Source organism: Lepisosteus platostomus, chromosome 27 (genome assembly GCF_059453375.1).
Source record: "Lepisosteus platostomus isolate fLepPlt1 chromosome 27, fLepPlt1.hap1, whole genome shotgun sequence".
Classification (NCBI taxonomy): Eukaryota; Metazoa; Chordata; class Actinopteri; order Semionotiformes; family Lepisosteidae; genus Lepisosteus; species Lepisosteus platostomus.
This window is the reverse complement of record NC_142637.1, coordinates 13,634,758-13,655,834: the sequence shown is the minus strand read 5'-3', so window position 1 is coordinate 13,655,834 and position 21,077 is coordinate 13,634,758. Positions and strand designations below refer to the sequence as shown.

The following is a 21,077-nucleotide window of genomic DNA, read 5'->3' as shown; positions in this document are numbered from 1 at the left end:
CCACCACTGCGTCACACCACACAGCTGCCAGCGCACCTCAAAGTACCCGGCCACCAGTGCGTCACACCACACAGCTGCCAGCGCAGCTCACCATGCCAGGCCAGCACTGAGTCACACCATACAGCTGCCAGCGCACCTCACCGTGCCAGGCCACCACTGCGTCACACCACACAGCCGCCAGCGCACCTCACTGTGCCAGGCCACCACTGCGTCACACAGCTGAAAGCGCACCTCACCGTGCCAAGCCACCACTGCGTCACACAGCTGCCAGCACACCTCACCGTACCAGACCACAACTGCGTCACACAGCTGCCAGCGCACCTCACCGTACCAGGCCACAACTGCGTCACACAGCTGCCAGCGCACCTCACTGAACCCTGCCACAGCTGCGTCACACATCTACCAGCGCACCTCACCATGCCCAGCCACCACTGCATCACACAGCTGCAAGCGCACCTCAAAGTTCCCAGCCACTACTGAATCACACCACACAGGTGGCAGCGCACCGTACCAGACCACCACTGCGTCACAAAGGTGCCAGCACACCTCACCGAGCACGGCCACAGCTGCATCACGCAGCTGCCAGCGCACCTCACCGTATTCTGCCACAGCTGCGTCACACAGCTGCCAGCGCACCTCACCGTGCCAGGCCACCACTACGTCACACATCTGCCAACGCACCTCACCGTCCCCAGCCACCACTGCGTCACACAGCTGCCAGCACACCTCACCGTGCCCGGCCACCACTTCATCATACAACTGCCAGTACACCTGACCGTGCAAGGCCACCACTGCGTCACACAGCTGCCAGCGCACCTCACCGTGCCAGGCCACCACTGCGTCACACAGCTGCCAGCGCACCTCACCGTGCCAGGCCACCACTGCGTCACACAGCTGCCAGCGCACCTCACTGTGCCTAGCAGCCACTGCATCACACAGCTGAAAGCACAACTCACCGTGCCAGGACAGCACTGTGTCACACCACACAGCTGCCAGTGCACCTCAACATGCCAGGCCACCACTGCGTCACACCACACAGCTGCCAGCACACCTCACCATGCCAGGCACACACAGAGTCACACCACACATCTGCCAGCACACCTCACCGTGCCGGGCCACCACTGCGTCACACCACACAGCTGCCAGTGCACCTCAGCGTGCCAGGCTGCCACTGAGTCACACCACACAGCCACCAGCGCACCTCACCGTGCCAGGCCAGCACTGAGTCACGCCACACAGCCACCAGCGCACCTCACCGTGCCAGGCCAGCACTGAGTCACGCCACACAGCCACCAGCGCACCTCACCATGTCAGGCCACCACTGCGTCACACCACACTGCCACCAGCGTACCTCAGCGTGCCAGGCCGCCACTGAGTCACACCACACAGCCACCAGCGCACCTCACCGTGCCAGGCCAGCACTGAGTCACGCCACACAGCCACCAGCGCACCTCACCATGTCAGGCCACCACTGCGTCACACCACACAGCCACCAGCGCACCTCACCATGCCCAGCCACCACTGCATCACACAGCTGCAAGCGCACCTCAAAGTTCCCGGCCACTACTGAATCACACCACACAGGTGGCAGCGCACCGTACCAGACCACCACTGCGTCACACAGGTGCCAGCACACCTCACCGAGCACGGCCACAGCTGCATCACGCAGCTGCCAGCGCACCTCACCGTATTCTGCCACAGCTGCGTCACACAGCTGCCAGCGCAACTCACTGTGCCAGGCCACCACTGCGTCACTCCACACAGCTGCCAGCGCACCTCACTGTGCCAGGCCACCACTACGTCACACAGCTGAAATCGCACTTCCCCGTGCCAAGCCACCACTGCGTCACACAGCTGCCAGCGCACCTCACCGTGCCAAGCCACAACTGCATCACACAGCTGCCAGCGCACCTCACCATACCAGGCCACCACTACGTCAAACCACACAGGTGCCAGTGCACCTCACTGTGCCCAGCAGCCACTGCATCACACAGCTGAAAGCACAACTCACCGTGCCAGGACACCACTGCGTCACACCACACAGCTGCCAGTGCACCTCAGCGTGTCAGGCCTCCACTGCGTCACACCACACAGCCACCAGCGCACCTCACCGTGCCAGGCCACCACTGTCACACCACACAGATGCCAGCGCACCTCACCGTACCAGGCCACCACTGCGTCAGACCACACACAGCTGAAAGCGCACCTCACCGTGCCAAGCCACCACGGCGTCACAACACACAGCTGCCAGCGCACCTCACCATGCCAGGCCACCACTGCGTCACACCACACAGCTGCCAGCGCACCTCAAAGTACCCGGCCACCAGTGCGTCACACCACACAGCTTCCAGCGCAGCTCACCATGCCAGGCCAGCACTGAGTCACACCATACAGCTGCCAGCGCACCTCACCGTGCCAGGCCACCACTGCGTCACACCACACAGCCGCCAGCGCACCTCACTGTGCCAGGCCACAAGTGCGTCACACAGCTGAAAGCGCACCTCACCGTGCCAAGCCACCACTGCGTCACACAGCTGCCAGCACACCTCACCGTACCAGACCACAACTGCGTCACACAGCTGCCAGCGCACCTCACCGTACCAGGCCACAACTGCGTCACACAGCTGCCAGCGCACCTCACTGAACCCTGCCACAGCTGCGTCACACATCTACCAGCGCACCTCACCATGCCCAGCCACCACTGCATCACACAGCTGCAAGCGCACCTCAAAGTTCCCAGCCACTACTGAATCACACCACACAGGTGGCAGCGCACCGTACCAGACCACCACTGCGTCACAAAGGTGCCAGCACACCTCACCGAGCACGGCCACAGCTGCATCACGCAGCTGCCAGCGCACCTCACCGTATTCTGCCACAGCTGCGTCACACAGCTGCCAGCGCACCTCACCGTGCCAGGCCACCACTACGTCACACATCTGCCAACGCACCTCACCGTCCCCAGCCACCACTGCGTCACACAGCTGCCAGCACACCTCACCGTGCCCGGCCACCACTTCATCATACAACTGCCAGTACACCTGACCGTGCAAGGCCACCACTGCGTCACACAGCTGCCAGCGCACCTCACCGTGCCAGGCCACCACTGCGTCACACAGCTGCCAGCGCACCTCACCGTGCCAGGCCACCACTGCGTCACACAGCTGCCAGCGCACCTCACCGTGCCAGGCCACCACTGCGTCAAACCACACAGGTGCCAGTGCACCTCACTGTGCCTAGCAGCCACTGCATCACACAGCTGAAAGCACAACTCACCGTGCCAGGACAGCACTGTGTCACACCACACAGCTGCCAGTGCACCTCAACATGCCAGGCCACCACTGCGTCACACCACACAGCTGCCAGCACACCTCACCATGCCAGGCACACACAGAGTCACACCACACATCTGCCAGCACACCTCACCGTGCCGGGCCACCACTGCGTCACACCACACAGCTGCCAGTGCACCTCAGCGTGCCAGGCCGCCACTGAGTCACACCACACAGCCACCAGCGCACCTCACCGTGCCAGGCCAGCACTGAGTCACGCCACACAGCCACCAGCGCACCTCACCGTGTCAGGCCACCACTGAGTCACGCCACACAGCCACCAGCGCACCTCACCGTGCCAGGCCAGCACTGAGTCACGCCACACAGCCACCAGCGCACCTCACCGTGCCAGGCCAGCACTGAGTCACGCCACACAGCCACCAGCGCACCTCACCATGTCAGGCCACCACTGCGTCACACCACACTGCCACCAGCGTACCTCAGCGTGCCAGGCCGCCACTGAGTCACACCACACAGCCACCAGCGCACCTCACCGTGCCAGGCCAGCACTGAGTCACGCCACACAGCCACCAGCGCACCTCACCATGTCAGGCCACCACTGCGTCACACCACACAGCCACCAGCGCACCTCACCATGCCCAGCCACCACTGCATCACACAGCTGCAAGCGCACCTCAAAGTTCCCGGCCACTACTGAATCACACCACACAGGTGGCAGCGCACCGTACCAGACCACCACTGCGTCACACAGGTGCCAGCACACCTCACCGAGCACGGCCACAGCTGCATCACGCAGCTGCCAGCGCACCTCACCGTATTCTGCCACAGCTGCGTCACACAGCTGCCAGCGCACCTCACTGTGCCAGGCCACCACTGCGTCACTCCACACAGCTGCCAGCGCACCTCACTGTGCCAGGCCACCACTACGTCACACAGCTGAAATCGCACTTCCCCGTGCCAAGCCACCACTGCGTCACACAGCTGCCAGCGCACCTCACCATACCAGGCCACCACTACGTCAAACCACACAGGTGCCAGTGCACCTCACTGTGCCCAGCAGCCACTGCATCACACAGCTGAAAGCACAACTCACCGTGCCAGGACACCACTGCGTCACACCACACAGCTGCCAGTGCACCTCAGCGTGTCAGGCCGCCACTGCGTCACACCACACAGCCACCAGCGCACCTCACCGTGCCAGGCCACCACTGTCACACCACACAGATGCCAGTGCACCTCACCGTGCCAGGCCACCACTTCATCATAGAATTGCCAGCGCACCTCAAAGTACCCGGCCACCAATGCGTCACACCACACAGCTGCCAGCGCACCTCACCGTGCAAGACCACCACTGCATCACACACCTGCCAGAACACCTGAGCGTGCAAGGCCACCACTGCGTCACACAGCTGCCAGCGCACCTCACCGTGCCAGGCCACCACTGCGTCACACCACACAGCTGCCAGCGCACCTCACCGTGCCAGGCCACCACTGCGTCAGACCACACACAGCTGAAAGCGCACCTCACCGTGCCAAGCCACCACTGCGTCAAACAGCTGCCAGCACACCTCACCGTGCCAGGCCACCACTGCGTCAGACCACACACAGCTGAAAGCCCACCTCAACGTGCCAGGCCACCACTGCATCCCACAGCTGCCAGCACACCTCATGTCTTGTTATGTGAAACTTTAATTCTCTTTTTAGGAGAATTACAATTCGTGAACCACAAGTCACGCTCAACCACATCACAGATCTACTACACACACCTCAGGATGGTGACGTCACTGCCTTTCATATGGAAACATTTTGACACCGCGCTCAACAATCTTAGGAAGATCACAAAACAAGCCTGCTAGCCTGGATTTTACCTAAAAAAATCACACCCGAGAAAGTGAAGTACTGTAGCATTAACTAGCAAAGGTGTATTGCAGACATAGGCATAGTACGTAATACAGGCTTTATGAACTCTAATAATATTGTTTCGGCTGTGAATCCTTCTTCAGCTGTGAGGGTCTTCAGCTCATAATGAAACACTTGGAGTTTGCAATGTACGGCGCTCTGAACGAGTTCAACTTTAATGCAGGAAAAATGGATTTCCCAGAAGCTATACTGATTCTTATGGAAGCCCGTTTCCGCCAGGGAGTAGAAAAAATGCGCCCTGGTATTCTCTGGGATGCAGTGCAGTTAAAACTGTTCACTGTTACTGACCATACTGCCTGCCTGCGGGCACTTTTCCTTTCCGTGGGAGAGGGTGGACTGTCTTTCATTAGAAGGTTAGCCTATTCTACTCGGAGAATGTAGAGGGGGTGGAAAGTGCCCGCGGTCATTTAATTAGTATTACAATTCGCACTGATTCCCCTGCGAAGATATGGACATAAGAATATTCGTGCGTGGTCAAAAAATGCCATAAAAACGACAAAATGAAGGCTGTGAAAACATTCACAATGTGCTGTATACACAAAGCACGTGTTCTCACAACTCGAGGAGGTTTCGTGAAAACATTATATCGTCACACAAAATAAAGTTTTTTTGTTTACAAAGACGATTACAAAGAATGTGGACCAGGGTAATACTTTGAGTTTACAGCTTGTCCAAGGTCATTCATTATTAAGACTATTAGGGATATCTTCGGTAAAGACTGACAGCAGGAACATTCCTGTTCTTTACTCAGCAGCTTATTAAAAACAGGGTGTTCAAAACGTTTTTTTTTTACCCAGAAGAGTGACACAGCTTCGCGTTGTGAATCTGTTATTCCGTATTTACAAAGAAAGTGGAATACAGTAATACCACCTGCTATATAGATACATATTTTTAGATATTCAGATCCTTAAATTAATATCATTATTCATTTCTTTAGATACGTGATTCCATACTATATTCCCTATTACAAAACCAATAATTCCAGTCCTGAAATCTGATTGGCTGACACACATTCGAAGAACATACTGTAACACTTAGTTAACATGTCTGGTTTAGTTGAAGAATCGGCTAAGGTAAGTTTCAGGGTTTAATGGTGGGATGGCACCTGTGCTTTTTCCCCCCAACCGTTAGAATATGATTTGCACAAAACCCAAAAGAAATACTGCACAGTTCAGGAACCTAGCAACTGTAAAATAAGCTTAAAAACAACTGAACTGAAATGCAAAAAAGTTCAGAGAAAGGCACAAAATATGTTTACTTGGGGTTTAAAAAATTAAAACTAACTAAAACATTCCAAACAGAAGCCGGCCTACCTTCTTTTCTTTGTACCTGATAAAGATGAGGATGGCTTTAAAGATACAGCTAAACTTTTGCAGAACCATTCAAGCGCATTGTTACTGTTTGCTGTAGAAGCCAAAAATATGAGAATCTCAAAATCTAAAAATCTCATGGCGTCAGAATGTACAACTTTAAAAAAATAAATAATAATAATAATAATAAACATTAATTTATATAGCGCCTTGAAAGGTGGCGTCTTAATAGAATGACAAAACCAACAACAATAAATAATACACAAGATATGCATGATGACAATACACAGTTAGAGGAAACAGTAGATGGCGGTAATAAACACAGTGAGAGCAGAAGGATAAAGAACAGGGGTGAGTTTCCCGAAAACAACTAATCTTAGAGACTTTCAAGCAACTTTACGATGTACGTATGTACGTATGTAAACAATCGATTGACAATTCTTTCATTATATGGTGTCGGTTTTGGTCCTTCAGTGGGATGAAATAAAGTTGTGAAAAGGAATATGAAGTAAACTTGACATCATAGTTTAAGCAAAAGCATATAGATAGGCACAAAAAGGGACCTTATTGTTTCTAAGAGCAAAGAAAAGAAATGACTGACATGCCGTAAAAGAAAACCAAGATTAACTGCGTGGACAGTGTATGCGTCCCGCACGACGTCCTTGATTTAAAGCAATATTTTTTGGCGCGCTGCCATAGTTAAGAATCAATATTTCATGAGAAAAAACTGTTATTTATAGTTATTGGGTGTACTGGAACTCAATGGAAACATTAACTACTAAGCTTGGCATGTGTCACTCAACAAATACAGGACCTATAATCAAATTTAAAAACAAGTAGATCTAAGCTTTACAGTCAACAATCACGACAGAACATCAAACGGTGTTGAACTACGCGGTATCGACCGCGGGTTTGGGTACGGAATGGAGCAGGCGTGGGACTCAGGACTGGGGCTGAACAACACATTTATTAACTCGAATCGGGAAAGGTACACACACAGGGACAGGGGTTACAGCGCTGCACCTTCACTAACACACACACACACACCTGAAGGGAAGAGACTGTATCCCAGCCTCCGTCCCGCTATACAGTCCGGTAGAACCCAGGTGCTGTTCTCAGCCCGCCTTGCGTGCGCAGGACTAAAGCGCCCTGCGTGGCGCTACATTATAAATACATGTTAGGCCCAATGATTTCACTTAAATAATGCATTGCTGCATTTCATACTGAAAATAATATCATCTAGTCAAGTATAAAAATGAATATGAAATATACCCAAGATGACTCATAAATTCATCACTGTATAAATAAATGTTCTTTTTTCGAATTTCCTCTGACACAGTACAACACAATATCAAAGTCCTTCATATAAACTCTTAGTGTCCTGTATTCCCAGAGGATGCCCCTGCCGTGAAGTGACTGTGCTCTGTCTGGCGATCTCTGGCGCTCAGGGTGGGCAGGAGGAGGCCAGTTTAAGAAGCACTTAGTGATGAACGAGCGGGTCGGGGAGCACGTAGATGACGAAGGATTTAACGTGCTACTTCAGTTACGATGGGTTTTGGGAAACACTCGTCAATTAACGATCGAGCTTAAGAGCGAGTTTACGATGTTCTTAGCGCTACGATGCTTTCGGGAAACAGAATCATAATATCTAGAAGGATTGCCATATATAAAAATAGAAAGAATGATATATGATATATACAAGTAATTATATCATATCATATATTATTAACACCATACCCACCATCTATGTACATTCACATGACCACACATATCAGATCAATATCAAATCAATCACAATGATTAGAATGCGCGCAGAAATCGCCCCTTTCTCTTCCCATCTTTCAGCACATTATACGTCCTCTCCACGATACAAGCCGATATCCGTTATCTTACTCTACAATGCACCTTTTCCCGTGTTGTACGTTAACATTTGGTTCATAAAATCGACACACCTGAAATACTAAATAAGAAAGAAAACAATTATAACACAACGGATGACAGAGCCTCTAGAACAGAAAACCCGTTGGCGTCACACGCTGAATGTCTCTCTCTCTCCTGCTCAGCAAAACACAACATGTGGGTCAACACCGTGTGAGGCATTAAACATCACCTTCGTGCATTACCGCGATTCATCTGGCACACAACTGTACTACTACAGAAATAATATATATAATGTCGCCACACGAATCTGTAATGAAAATAAAATTAAAAATGCCGCTGGCGTCTCACCCGACTGGCGGCCACAGCGCGTCTGAGGGCTCCCCAGAGAAACGAGCCGCCTGTGACCCCAGGGGCACCTTCACAAACCCCAAGGGCTGTCGCAAAGCCAACTCCATACAGAAAAACGGAACTCATCTGGGGGAAGTTCACAAAATAAAATAATAAAATAAAAGATGACATCATATAACCACGGCTCAACGCAGCTGGCTACACGTGTGAGAAGGTGCAGTACTTGAAGTGCGCTGGGCAAACTTCCGAGGTCAAATTCTTCCAGCACGGTTGTACCTTTAAAGCGGAGACGACGGCACCGACATTTTTTGGCGCGCCTTCTCTTTAAAGCCCTGGCCAAATATGAAGACAGTACGTACAGTTATAATTCAAACGGAATTAAAAACTACACATCCCAGTTACCATGGTGGTGCTTGTGATCATTGCGTTTAACCAACGAAAACAGGGGCAGAGTTTCGAAAGCTTAACCTATCAGCAACAAAGCGAAATTTACACGATAGGCTACCTCAAACTGTCAGTTACACGACTGTGTATGTCGCTTAAGCCACTCCTATTTGGCATTTTAGTTATGGAGGCGAGAAGACGCCCCCCCCCTCTCTGGGTGCCTGATTTGCCGCCATCTTTAACCGCTTCGTGTCCAAATCGCAGTAGCTACGCGTACGAAATAAAGTTCATCCCAGCTACAAAACATATATATTTTTGTGGTAAGAGGGAGCAAAACATCAGTATTTACTGCTATTAATTAGTGTACGATTTATAGTTGAAATCTGAGCCTAAATATAAAGTTAAAATCTCGACAAAGCAATGTAGGAAATACAGAGAAAATAAATCCTTTCTGACATCTAAAATCAGTTTCAATCAAGGTCTCTAAAACGAACAAGAAAAAGAGGATTTTCGGAGGGCAATTACGCTGTATTTATATAGAATAAGTGATTTATGAGCAATCTAATTTCTTGTTCGTTTAAAACAGTGAAATGTCAGCTGCAAAAGATCGCCCCAGAAACAGCAATCTCTCTGCCTGTCATAGACGTTCAGGAAAGGCTGAATGAAGTCATGGTGATCAATAATAACAGTTGTAGGACAAGAAACAAAAGATAGTGAAAACTTAAGATTTTTAAGGCTAAAACTCAAATTCATTCTACAAATTAAGGCAAATGAAAATTCAGGACGTTAAAGTGCTAGAGGTGTAAAAAAATACAAAAATGCACATGAGCAAAAAGTTTTAGAAATGGAGCAAACAGAATAAAAGCCATGCCTATAGTGCAGAAGAGGGATGCAGGCACACTTGCTTAGATATACAACAACATTACTTTATTAACCCTTTACAATTTCTTGCATTAGTAATTATCTTTTCGCATACCCCAGCTTGCTCTCCATGAGATACACAGACACACAGATGAAAGAGATAGGGAGAGAGCCTGTGGTCAGAGTACAGGGTCAGCCATTGTACAGCGCCCCTGGAGCAGTTGGGGTTAAGGGCCTTGCTCAGCAGCCCAACGGAGTAGGATTCTTCTGCTGGGTGCGGGATTTATTGTTAAATTATTACTTTAAATGAATACTTTGAGTTACTGAAACAGCCCGCTAATAAAATTGTCGCAATTTTGTTCTCGTTTGGAAGAGAGAATCAAAAATTAGACATAATGATGGTTTCCGGCTTAGACCTTTAAAGGTACCCCCATCACGGAAGAATTTGACCTCGGAACGTTTACCCAGCGTAATATTGTATTTCATTTCACTTTGACCGATTGTCTTTAAATCAATTGTTGTCAGAATATCCCCACCTCCAAACAAGAACAAAATTGCAACGATTTTATTAACTGGCTGTTTCAGTAACTTAAAGTACATATTTAAAGTAATAATTTAACAAGATATGTAAATGTTTTAAGATATGTATATGTTGTGAATGTCTGTAGATTGTATCTTATGATTTAAATACTTTTATTTTTTCACAATCTGGCACTGCCAGACAGAATTCAAATGGCCTTGCAGATCAGAAAATCAAGGAACAAAACAATTATTGCGCCCAGCTCCTCAATGGGATAGCTTTAACTTGCTAATGCGTTGGTGTAACAGTCCGGGTGTGGCAAGCTTCTAATGTCTCCAGACTTCGCGAAAGGAACCCGTCTTTCAAAGGCACTCTTTCCCCTAGTTTAACAGTCTGTCCAGAAACAAAACATTCCTGTTAAACAAGAGGAATGTAAAACAAATTGTACAAAAGTAAAAAACAATTACTTTTTGACAATGAAAACTGGTGTGTATCTCTCTCTTTGCTGGCGCGCGGGCGCGGTGGGGTGCTGTACCACCCGCACAGAACATTAAAGTGTCCCTTTCCATTCAATGGGTGTCTGAGTTGCTGTGTCCTATCTTCTGACAGTCGCTGTTGTGAATGTCTGCAGAGTGTATCTTATTTTTAGCATTGTAGCGCATTCGCCCTGGGGGGCGGCTGAAGAACACCCGGCTGGGGTGTGCGGTGAGGGGCAGGACAGGAGTGGTCAGGGCGGGGTTTAGGTAGGCCGCTGACTATTGCAGCTGCCACACAGTGAAAGGGGCATACGGGCTGGGGAGATCGCCCGTTTTCCATGTAAATAGTTCCCTGGTTCCGCACCCCTCTCTCCCTCCCTCTCCAGATACAGCTGTATGAGCTCCACCAGTCAGGACAAGAGGCTCTACTGTACGCACAGAGGGGTGGTAGAGGGGAACAAGTTGCAAGCCGTGGGGTTGAAGCTGATACCCTGGATCCTCTCCAGACACAGCTGTATGAGCTCCACCAGTCAGGAAGGAGGCTCTACTGTACACAGAGAGGGGTGGGAGGGGGGAACAAGCTACCCAGCCATTGGGTTGAAGCTGATACCCTGGATCCTCTCGAGACACAGCTGTATGAGCTCCACCAGTCATGAAGGAATGCTCTACTGTACACAGAGGGGGGCAGGAGGGGGGAACAAGCTGCCCAGCCGTGGGTTTGAAGCTGATACCCCGCTTGATCCTCTCCAGATACAGCTGAATGAGCTCCACCAGTCAAGACAGGAGGCTCTACTGTACACAGAGAGGTGCAGGGGGGGAAACAAGCTGCATAGCCATGGGGTTGACCCTGATACCATGGATCCTCTCCAGACACAGTTGTATGAGCTCCACCAGTCAGGACAGGAGCCTCAACTGTACAGAGAGAGGTGCGGGAGGGGGGAACAAGCTGCCCAGCCTTGGGTTGACGCTGATACCCTGGATCCCCTCCAGACACAGCTGTATGAGCTCCACCAGTCAGGACAGGAGGCTCTACTGTACACAGAGAGAGGCGGTGGGGAGAACAAGCTGATACCCTGGCTTCTCACACAAACCTTAAAATCACGTAATAGGTTTATTCCATGCTGAAAAAAAGAAGAAAGAATACACATTCCATAGGAATCAGTGCCTTTATATAGCGCCTTTAAAGGTGGCTTCTCAAAGTGCCTTACGGGATAAAAACAACAAAAACAAAAACAATATTGTTTTCCATTGCACTTTGACAGATCATCTTTAAATCAATTGTTGATTTAAAGTTTGACAGTAAATGTTTATATTGTAAAGCATACAGCCGCCATTTCTTTCTAAAAATTAAAAAAATTGTTTGCGCAGTCTAAGAGGGGGGGGGTCTGCTGACAATCCCCCATACACTCAAGTGAAATATTAATAACCCCAATGTAAACAGCGTATTTACAATTTGTTGATAATAAAAATGTTAAGTTCTCTAAGACTTTGTGATACTTTACCCAGGGAGCTGTGTAAGCATGCGTGGTGACTATTCATTGTTATTAAAAAATGACTTAGATTCGAACATGTTGTGATATTTAGAAATATAAAAAGTCAATTAATTGTCCATAATATTGCTATTTTATTTTTTCAAAGAAATGCTTGTTAAAAGAAAAGTCATGGCACAGGCTGGATTTGAACAGCCAACCTCTCACTTACAAGTTCAGCACATGAATAGAATTATATCATTATTAATTTCTTTAGATATGCGATTCCATATTATATTCCCTATTAATCAAATTCTAAAAGTATGCTTGTTTGCTCCTGTATTGAGCGTATTTGCAGAAAAGCTTAAAACTACCACTTTTTATACACACGTTATTTCACATGTTAGTTAAAGACTTCGATGCTTAATATTGTTTAGGGAGAAATGGAATACTGGTGTGTATTTTTGTACCGAGACCAGCCATATACAGTTTACATACTGTAATACTGTATATTTATGTTCCAAAATTAATATCGTTTATGGCCTTCACACGCGTTATGCTCCTATTCTTTTTATGCTCAGCTACTAAGATTTCCCTTCAGTGGTAAAATTCCATATAAATATTTAATACTTAAACGGGCACAGTAAAGACATTAAATATACATATACATACTGTATACAGTACAGTTTGCATACAGTAATATGTTTATGTTCCTAAATCAATATCTCTTATGAGCATGCAAAAGGCATGGTGAATTGGAGATTCTCAAAAATGACTGTACTTTGCATGATTGGAAACAAATGCGTGATTGGATCAACGAAATGCTGTGGTGTTACTTTTACAAAGACGGTCAATGAAAAAAAGAATGTGGACCAGGGCAATACTTTGAGTTTACAGCTTGTCCAAGGTCATTCATTAGAACATGTGGTATTATGCGGTACTATGCGAGAATACACGGTATTAATATGGTAACTTGTGTTACACCGCGATAAGCACACCGCAAAATAATGCGGTATCGCCCGCTTGTTTTGAATGGCTGCATCTGTATATCCCTGCTAGTGATGATGACCATGGTCACCTCACCCTCGCAATACACCGGCTGAAAGAACTTAAGAACAGGGTAAATCAAGAACAGGGCATTGGCAATGAGTTCCCCTTCTTTTCATGGTTAAAATCATTTTTTGGGTCTTGGGGACTGTTTTTCTTAAAGCTATTCATGCCTGTTGTAGTGTGTTTGCTGTTGTGCTGTTGTCTGACTAGGGTGACCCCTATGAGGACTCTGTGGTATTAACACATTTAAGGATAAAAAGGAGGGAATGTAATGAAAAGTTACTGAGAAAAAGTGTTTTATTCTATGTTGTTTACGGACAGAGCTGTGCTGCAGAAGCAGCTGGATACTTAGAACAAAGTGTGATAGCACCCAACTTGTCAAGGGCACAGGATGTTTTAATACTGTTTATCTCGGCTGCTTGAAGAAGGGAGTGTGAGAAACCATTTGAATAACTGCTCTTCTTTGCTTAAAGCAAAAACCTATAAGGAATGGAAAATGACTGCTTTGCCTGTCCTTGAAGTGTTGCATCAGCTTAAAAAAGATATAAAACAAGGGGTCTCCCTGCTTACTTTTGAATCAGCTTTCACTTCTCTGCGCAGACAGGTGATGGGTTTTTCCCATATTGCAAAATGAATAAAGACCTTACTGAGTGAATGAGAATACCTCTCCTGGCTAAATCCCTTACAACTTGTTCGAAATGCAGTACGGCCATATTTCATATCAACCCACAGATGCATTGCATAAACACTAGAATTTTGGTTGTACTTTAATTGACCTTATACGTTTTGGATTATGTTTAACCTTCTTCAATTTCTTCAACCATATTTTGAGATGATTACGTTTACAGAAGCAAATATTATTCAGTGCTTATTATTTTTCTTCACTCCTTTAATCAAACCCACATTTCTATAAGGAGGGCCATTGTGAAACTCCCCAAAGTGAGCTGAATTAATCTTTTATTCTTCACACCTGCGAAGTCATTCCTTCATTGTGTAATATAAAGGCCTTTCATTATTCACGTATACTACAACATCTGAAAATAATGGGTCTTGAAATAGTTGAATGAAAGAAAATCCTGAATAACTCCTCCAAATGCGTGTTACACTTTCATCAGGTACACACACTTTGAATGTGATGAACTATAAAAAGTTATTTTAACCATACCCAATGGAGCTCGGGAGTGCGATTGCATACACAATCATGTTTTCAGTGTTTGGACATCAGCCGTACATCAGAACAATCATTTCACTAACACAGCTCCATGTTGAGTGACTTCCCTCCAAAAACACAAAGTCACTTTCCCTTAGCAATTATTGCATGGACTTAGATTATCTGCCTTCTGCATCAAGCCCTGTATGATATACTGTACAAAGCCAAGCTTTGGGATAGTGCTTTGTTTGGATCCTTGTCTTGATCCTTTTGGATCCCAGGCTGCTCATTTGCAAATGAGTTTTGACATTAATTATAGTGACTATAGCAATGAGGTGGCACTGTGGTTCATAGAGCTGGGGTCCTGGGTTCAATTCCTGGGGTGCAGTCTGGATGGAATTGTATGTTCTCCCTTCATTTGTGTGGATTTCTTCCAGGTGCTCCAGTTTCTACCCACAGTCCAAAGACATACAGTACTAGTAGGTTAAGGTGGAACTACAGTCCCAATTTTGCAGACACAAAATTATTTAATTTCAGTCACAAAATAAAATCATTGACATTATAGAAAAACTTTACAAACTCAAAATTGAGCACAAAATCATGAATTTTGTGAAAGTACTGTAAGTTACGCCATGTTGTAACAAATTCGCATTCAAGTTCCACACAAATTGCGATGTGATGCAGCCTTTCCTACTCACTAATCACTGTAATGACTAATGCAATGTGATGTAGGAGAGAACAGGTATAGGTTATGCAGCAAACATTTCACTGCAAAAACGTTCCATTCCAAGGTTCTTTATGCAGAGTTAACAATGTAATATTATTTATTGGCAAAAACGTAAAAAAGTTGAGAGCAATATTTCCATTGGATTAAACGAGATGTATTCACAAGCCTGCTCCTTTACAATGTCACAGGGCCACATCAGATTACAGGAAGTTTTGCTGCCTCGTTCTGAATCGCAGAACATGGTAATTCTTTAACCTTGAAATGTAGTCTATTTTGTGATGTAAATTGGAGGTTGTACAAGTTATTGTGTGTTCCCCTTTAATTGGCTTCTGGGAAAACTGGCCTCAACACTGTATTGGATAAGGCACTTAGAAAACAGATTCATGCGTGGACCACAGCAATGTCCCTTTACTGAGAGCCAGCAATCAACGGATGTGTCTGATCGTGAATGGTTTTCCCTGTTGTTTGTTGTATTACTCGGTGTTGCATTTTAAGCTGTGCATGAGGCAGGACCCGGAGGCTGCTGCTTCTGCTGGGATTGAGGAAGAGCTGAGCGCCATGTAAGGCAAAGACACTGCGTTCCACTTTATGAGGTGCCTGGAGTGTAAGACCTGCAGATAATATTGAGTCACATTAATCCCAACATATTTCAAATATTATGAAAATTAAATAAATGAAATCAAATAACTTTCATTAAAAAAATCAATCACTCTTTACCTTGCTTTTTCAGTTGTTTTTAAGGAAAATTGATGCCGAGAATGTGTGAATACTACTTTTTGATGGTTCCAAGGCCAATGTGACCTGTTCTATTGCCTGCTAATTGTACATTCCAGGTTGAAAAATTTTTTTTAGGAGGTCAAGGTGTATGAATGATAAGAACAGCTTGAAATTTATTTTCACGGTCGACACACATTTTCGCAAGGGAAAAAAACTGAAAATACCACAGTTACGCAAACACCAGTCCACCCAAAAAAAAATCATTTTATTAAAACAAGGTAACATTTTTTTTATCATCAAACGGATGAACTGTGCTAAATATATTTCTAAAAAGAAAAAGCAGGACGTGAGTCGTGAGCCAAGATCATAACTCTTTTGCTCTTCTTCACATCAGTTTTCATCTGTGAGGAGGAGGAGGAGGGCGGCTCCTGATGTGCTGACACTTGGGGATGTGCCTCTGTGCCGGCCTGGGGGCAAAGCGCCGGCCGCAGTGAGGGCAGGGCACGTAGTCGGGGTTTGGATTCGCGGGGGGCTGGGGCAGGTTCACAACCTTCCCTGTTTGCGTGATCACCTGCTGCACCTCCCTGGCCTGTTTGATGCTCCGAATGAAATCCTCGTGCTTCTGCCTCCAGTTGTTCTTTCTCAGCTGGGAACAGGAAATGAAACCAATAAAACAGCTTCCAGAAAAAGTCCAGACTAGCACTGCGTACACAGTCTGGTCACAAACCATTCACAAGGCAAGAAAATATCAATACAGTAATAACTTAGCTTTCTGGGGCTACCTTTCAGGTCATTGGGTAGAGAGTACAATTTAGTTATGGTTTTGTTTCCTGTGAGTGCTATTTGCTTGATATCTCATGTAGATTTTTACAACAGAATTCAGAAGTCACTAAGACCCATTTATTCTGTCTGGCAAATGTGCCTTTGCTGCAGTTTTTCAGAAGAGTACTTCATAAATCACTTATTTATTACTTACATTGATTTATAAGCTGAATCTGACTCTAGGAGAAATCAAGGGAAGCTTGGAAACAGTTTAAGGATAGCCCTTACTACGATTGGCGGTTTAACCTTCTTCTTATGGATGTATGTCTCCAGTTCTGTTCCCTTGGCCCTGTGCTTGAAAGTGTCAAAAACCTTCCTCTTTGAATTCTAAAGCTTCTTGCACATCTTGCTGTGTTTCTCCAACCTCTCTACAGCAAACTTCCTGTGACACAGTTCACAGGGCACCAGCTGAGGGTTTCCACTCTGGCTATTCTCATATGGAAATTGCTCAGCGGTAGGGCACATCAGACTTGTAGGGGACAAATATCTGTTTTCCACTGACAGAGTTTGTTCATCCAGACATATGGTGTTATTTCTGAAGTGGGCCTGCGCGGCCTGTGCCGCTGACACGTCGCTTTCAGGGAGCCTTGCTTTTTTGAGATACTTTGTCCTTCCACAGGGGACATCTTCTAGCCCACGGCTGCAAGGGCTCACTTGACGTCTCTCCTGATGGGAAAGCGCAGAGGGAAAGTGCGATTCTGCGCATCCGCCATCTTCCATTGGAGAACCATAATCAAGGTTGTCTCCTCTGAAAGGAAGGGCTTTCCTTGGAGTGAAGGCTTTTTGCTTCTCCATTCTGCAGGTCAGAAGAGGCACGGCCTTAGAGCGGTGGTTGGCCCACGGTCCTCTGTGGCGAAGCTCGCTCAGCCTCGCCTGGAGTGTCTTCCTTCGGGTCAGGAGTCCTCTATTTTCCCTTCCGGCCACCTCTCTGGAGTCTTCCACCTCTCTCTGAACCATCCTCAGCTCCTCCTGAGCTCTGAAGAGCTTCGCCTGCATCATGGCCTCCTTCTGGCGAATCTCGTCCTTCATCATGGCCTCCTTCCGGCGCATCTCATTCTGCAGGCTGGCCTCCCTCCGGCGATGCTCCTCCTTCAGCGCGGCCTCTGCCTCGGCCACTTTTCGTAGCTCCTCTTGCAACTGAAAGGGCTCCTTCCCATTGGCATGAGAAGGGCATTGCCCTGGAGGGGTCGCCTCCATGGGGAGGACAGTCCTGTCCTTAGGTTTGCGTACTTTTGAGCCCCTCCTGCCCGGCCTCTCGCAGGGCCTCTCATGACCATCCTGAGGCGGGGTGGGGGCAAACAAGGAATCACTCTGTGTTTCCGGGCGGTCCACAGCCCGAACCTCACCAGGGCCGGAGACTTTCCTGTTACCCATAGGCTTCAGGGGGTAAGACCGATCATACCCCACAATGTTCTTCTCGGGGCCCTGTTGGGCTTGGAAGCGATAGCTGTTCCCCGTCTTCTTCTCCGCAGCGTATTTGACATATTGGAAAGATTTTCTCATCTTCTGTAGAGCTGCCTCCTGCCGCCGATTGTACATGGTGATCATTTTTTTCTCCTTTTCCTGCATCAGTTTCTCTTGGAAGGTGTCCTTCAGAAGCTGTATCTTGGGAGGCGGGCAGTACGTGGAGATCAGATCCTGTCGCCTTAAGGGCGCGGGTCGATTCGAGTCTGTGTCCTTCGGGGAGGGGGACAGAGCACCAGGCTTAGGACTGGGCTCCATTGGCAAATGAGATATGAGCTTTGTTTCCCAGGTATCTGGAAAAGGCAAAAATGGCAAATAAATGATATCCTGCACAGTCTAGGATGGTCTAATAGAAAAGAATAAAAAAAACAATTCAGGAAATACACAACTTTTTCATATTAAACCTAATGGTGTTGAATGCTGCATGCTGACTCAGTAGGAGACAGATCCTAAACATAAACATTATAATAAACATTTGTTTCCCAAATAACATTCTCAATGTTCAGAAAGCTTAAAGTCATGAGCTTTTTTAAAAATGTTTAACTGAAACCTGGAAATGTGCTATTTCATTTCAAAGCTTGTATTATATCTATGATATAAATGTTTTTTATATAAAATTAACCCATTATGCAACAGGGGTTTGAGCAAAAGTCACTGTGAATAAGGGAATTTATCAATATTAATTAGCCGTTTCACTACATTATAGATAGCTGAAGGATTATGATACAGTATATCGATTTCGCTACAAATTGACAAGCATATTTGATGACACTTACCAAACAAGTTTTAAACAGCGGAGAAATAGTTCACCACGACGATAGCAATGCAATGTTTGACTGCATCTCCCTATGTGATATATCTGTATTTGGGTATATACAGATCACGTAATTCAGGGAGCACTGTTACGTCAGGTCACCAACCATTATTACGACGCTCATATGTCATAGAGCTCCTTAGGATGTTTGTATATTCTTTATCCACAATTTCATATGGCCGCAGTTACGGCGTTTATTTTACAGTTAATGTAACAGGGTGTCATTATATTTTTCTGTCTTTATGGTGGCAGACCACTTTACTAAATCTGAGTAGGCGGTTTCTACAAATGGGTCAGATAAAATATTAAATATACAGTAAAAGCTCACACCTATTCATACCCTTTATGTACTGTATATCTACAATTACGTATACTGTATAATACGATAACTACCATTACAAAATGTCTCCCTTTTGATTTGAAGTGGTTCTTTTAAATAAGTAAATTGCAATCACTTAGCCTACATCTGAGCTCCTAATTCATCGCGACGACGGACTGAGACTCCAGTTGGATTTGTGAGAAGGGGTGTGCCTGTTTAAAAAACGATTCATACGTCTTAAACACATGGACATAGATAGCAGTCTGTGTTATATAATTTATCTTTTTATTTTATTTAAATTTAAGTATCACATACACATTTTCAAAGTAACTGTACCCCTTTTAATTATGATCCCCATCGCTCACAGCTCCGAAGGTGAGACGAGGGCTACTTCAGATGGGATTTCCAATATTTCTCTCTTAGCTTGTATACCGGTGGAAAGGAGAGGGCTCTTAAAACGTGTTGATAGTAAGATTGGGATGTATTTGCAGTCTAGATATAGTTTTTTTAATGTTCGGAGCCGCCACAGATTCATTTTCTTACGACTGCTTTTCTGGATGACAATGACAATGCAAACGATGGTGTTAAGACGAGGCTGTGCCTTAAGGCTCCTCTGCTTACAATATTCAGCGCGTAAATCGCAAACGAGCGCCTTCCCTTACGATGAAAATGCAGAAAATAAGAACACGAGATTTAAACCTACGGCTTACAAATTTATGCGTAAACACTAAAACCGTATGTTTAGCAAAACTGGCGAGACAATGTGTTTTATCATTTGAAAAAGTACTGGAAAATAATTAAAGGTTATCACGATAAACAGAGGTTACTGATCTACTACTGTATGCTGTGACCAAAAATGAGAGTCCCCCGATCCTGGCAGCCTTCATGCTTTGGTCTGGGCCTGGCCGTTTTTTTTTTAAGATAATGGGGTCAAGTTAAGAAATTATGCAAGTTTCTAATCAAATCCAAGGGCGCCTCGATCTCCTAAACATCTTTAGAAGGCCGACGGACCACACTGCACGGTCCGGGTCCGGGCCCTGACCCAGTTCTGGATAATGCCAGCTTAAAGTGAAAAATTCTACTGTACATATTATGTTTCTTATTATGGTATATATGTATAATATGGCGCGACCGCTTCACGAAGCTAGAAAGAAAGTTATCCGCCATTTTTATTTTACCTGCAATTGAATTTGCCATTAATATCATTATTAATACCGCAGCTGCTAAATTACTTACCTAAAAGCGTTCAGATACAAAAGCACTTGAGCTGTAATGTTTATATACTGTTGGCCCGATGACCTACATCAAGAAGAATTGTTACATAGACCGCCAAGGACTGTCATCACACTTTACATCATAAAGCGCTTTAAAACTTTAGACAAGTTCAACACCTCATATTTTGTACTGTTTATCATGGTAAAAGCAACTCAAAGCAATTATAAAAATGATCGAAAGGTAAAAATACAAGCTTATACGAGCTGTCGTTTTAACATTTATAACATATATTTAAACAAAACATATATAATCTATTTTAATAAAATAGAAAAGTGTT

General features: G+C 46.2%; 1 protein-coding gene and 1 long non-coding RNA gene across 2 annotated transcripts in view; both read right to left on the bottom strand.

Moving 5' to 3' along the window:
* LOC148639351 (uncharacterized) overlaps positions 1–20,825 on the bottom strand; it is a 116,550-nt gene extending 95,725 nt beyond the window's left edge. Inside the window, exons 1-2 of the mRNA XM_088622245.1 lie at positions 20,762–20,825; positions 17,871–18,685 (exon numbers count right to left, since the gene is read on the bottom strand). Of these exons, the coding sequence (XP_088478371.1) occupies positions 17,871–18,650 (780 nt within the window). The 5' untranslated portion in view covers positions 18,651–18,685; positions 20,762–20,825. The remainder of the gene's footprint in view (positions 1–17,870; positions 18,686–20,761) is intronic.
* LOC148639352 (uncharacterized) lies at positions 16,353–17,861 on the bottom strand. The gene is made up of 2 exons (XR_015930869.1): positions 17,157–17,861; positions 16,353–16,752 (listed from the first exon to the last, which is right to left on the bottom strand). It is a non-coding gene; the product is annotated as an uncharacterized LOC148639352 (long non-coding RNA).
* Positions 20,826–21,077: the final 252 nt, after the last annotated feature.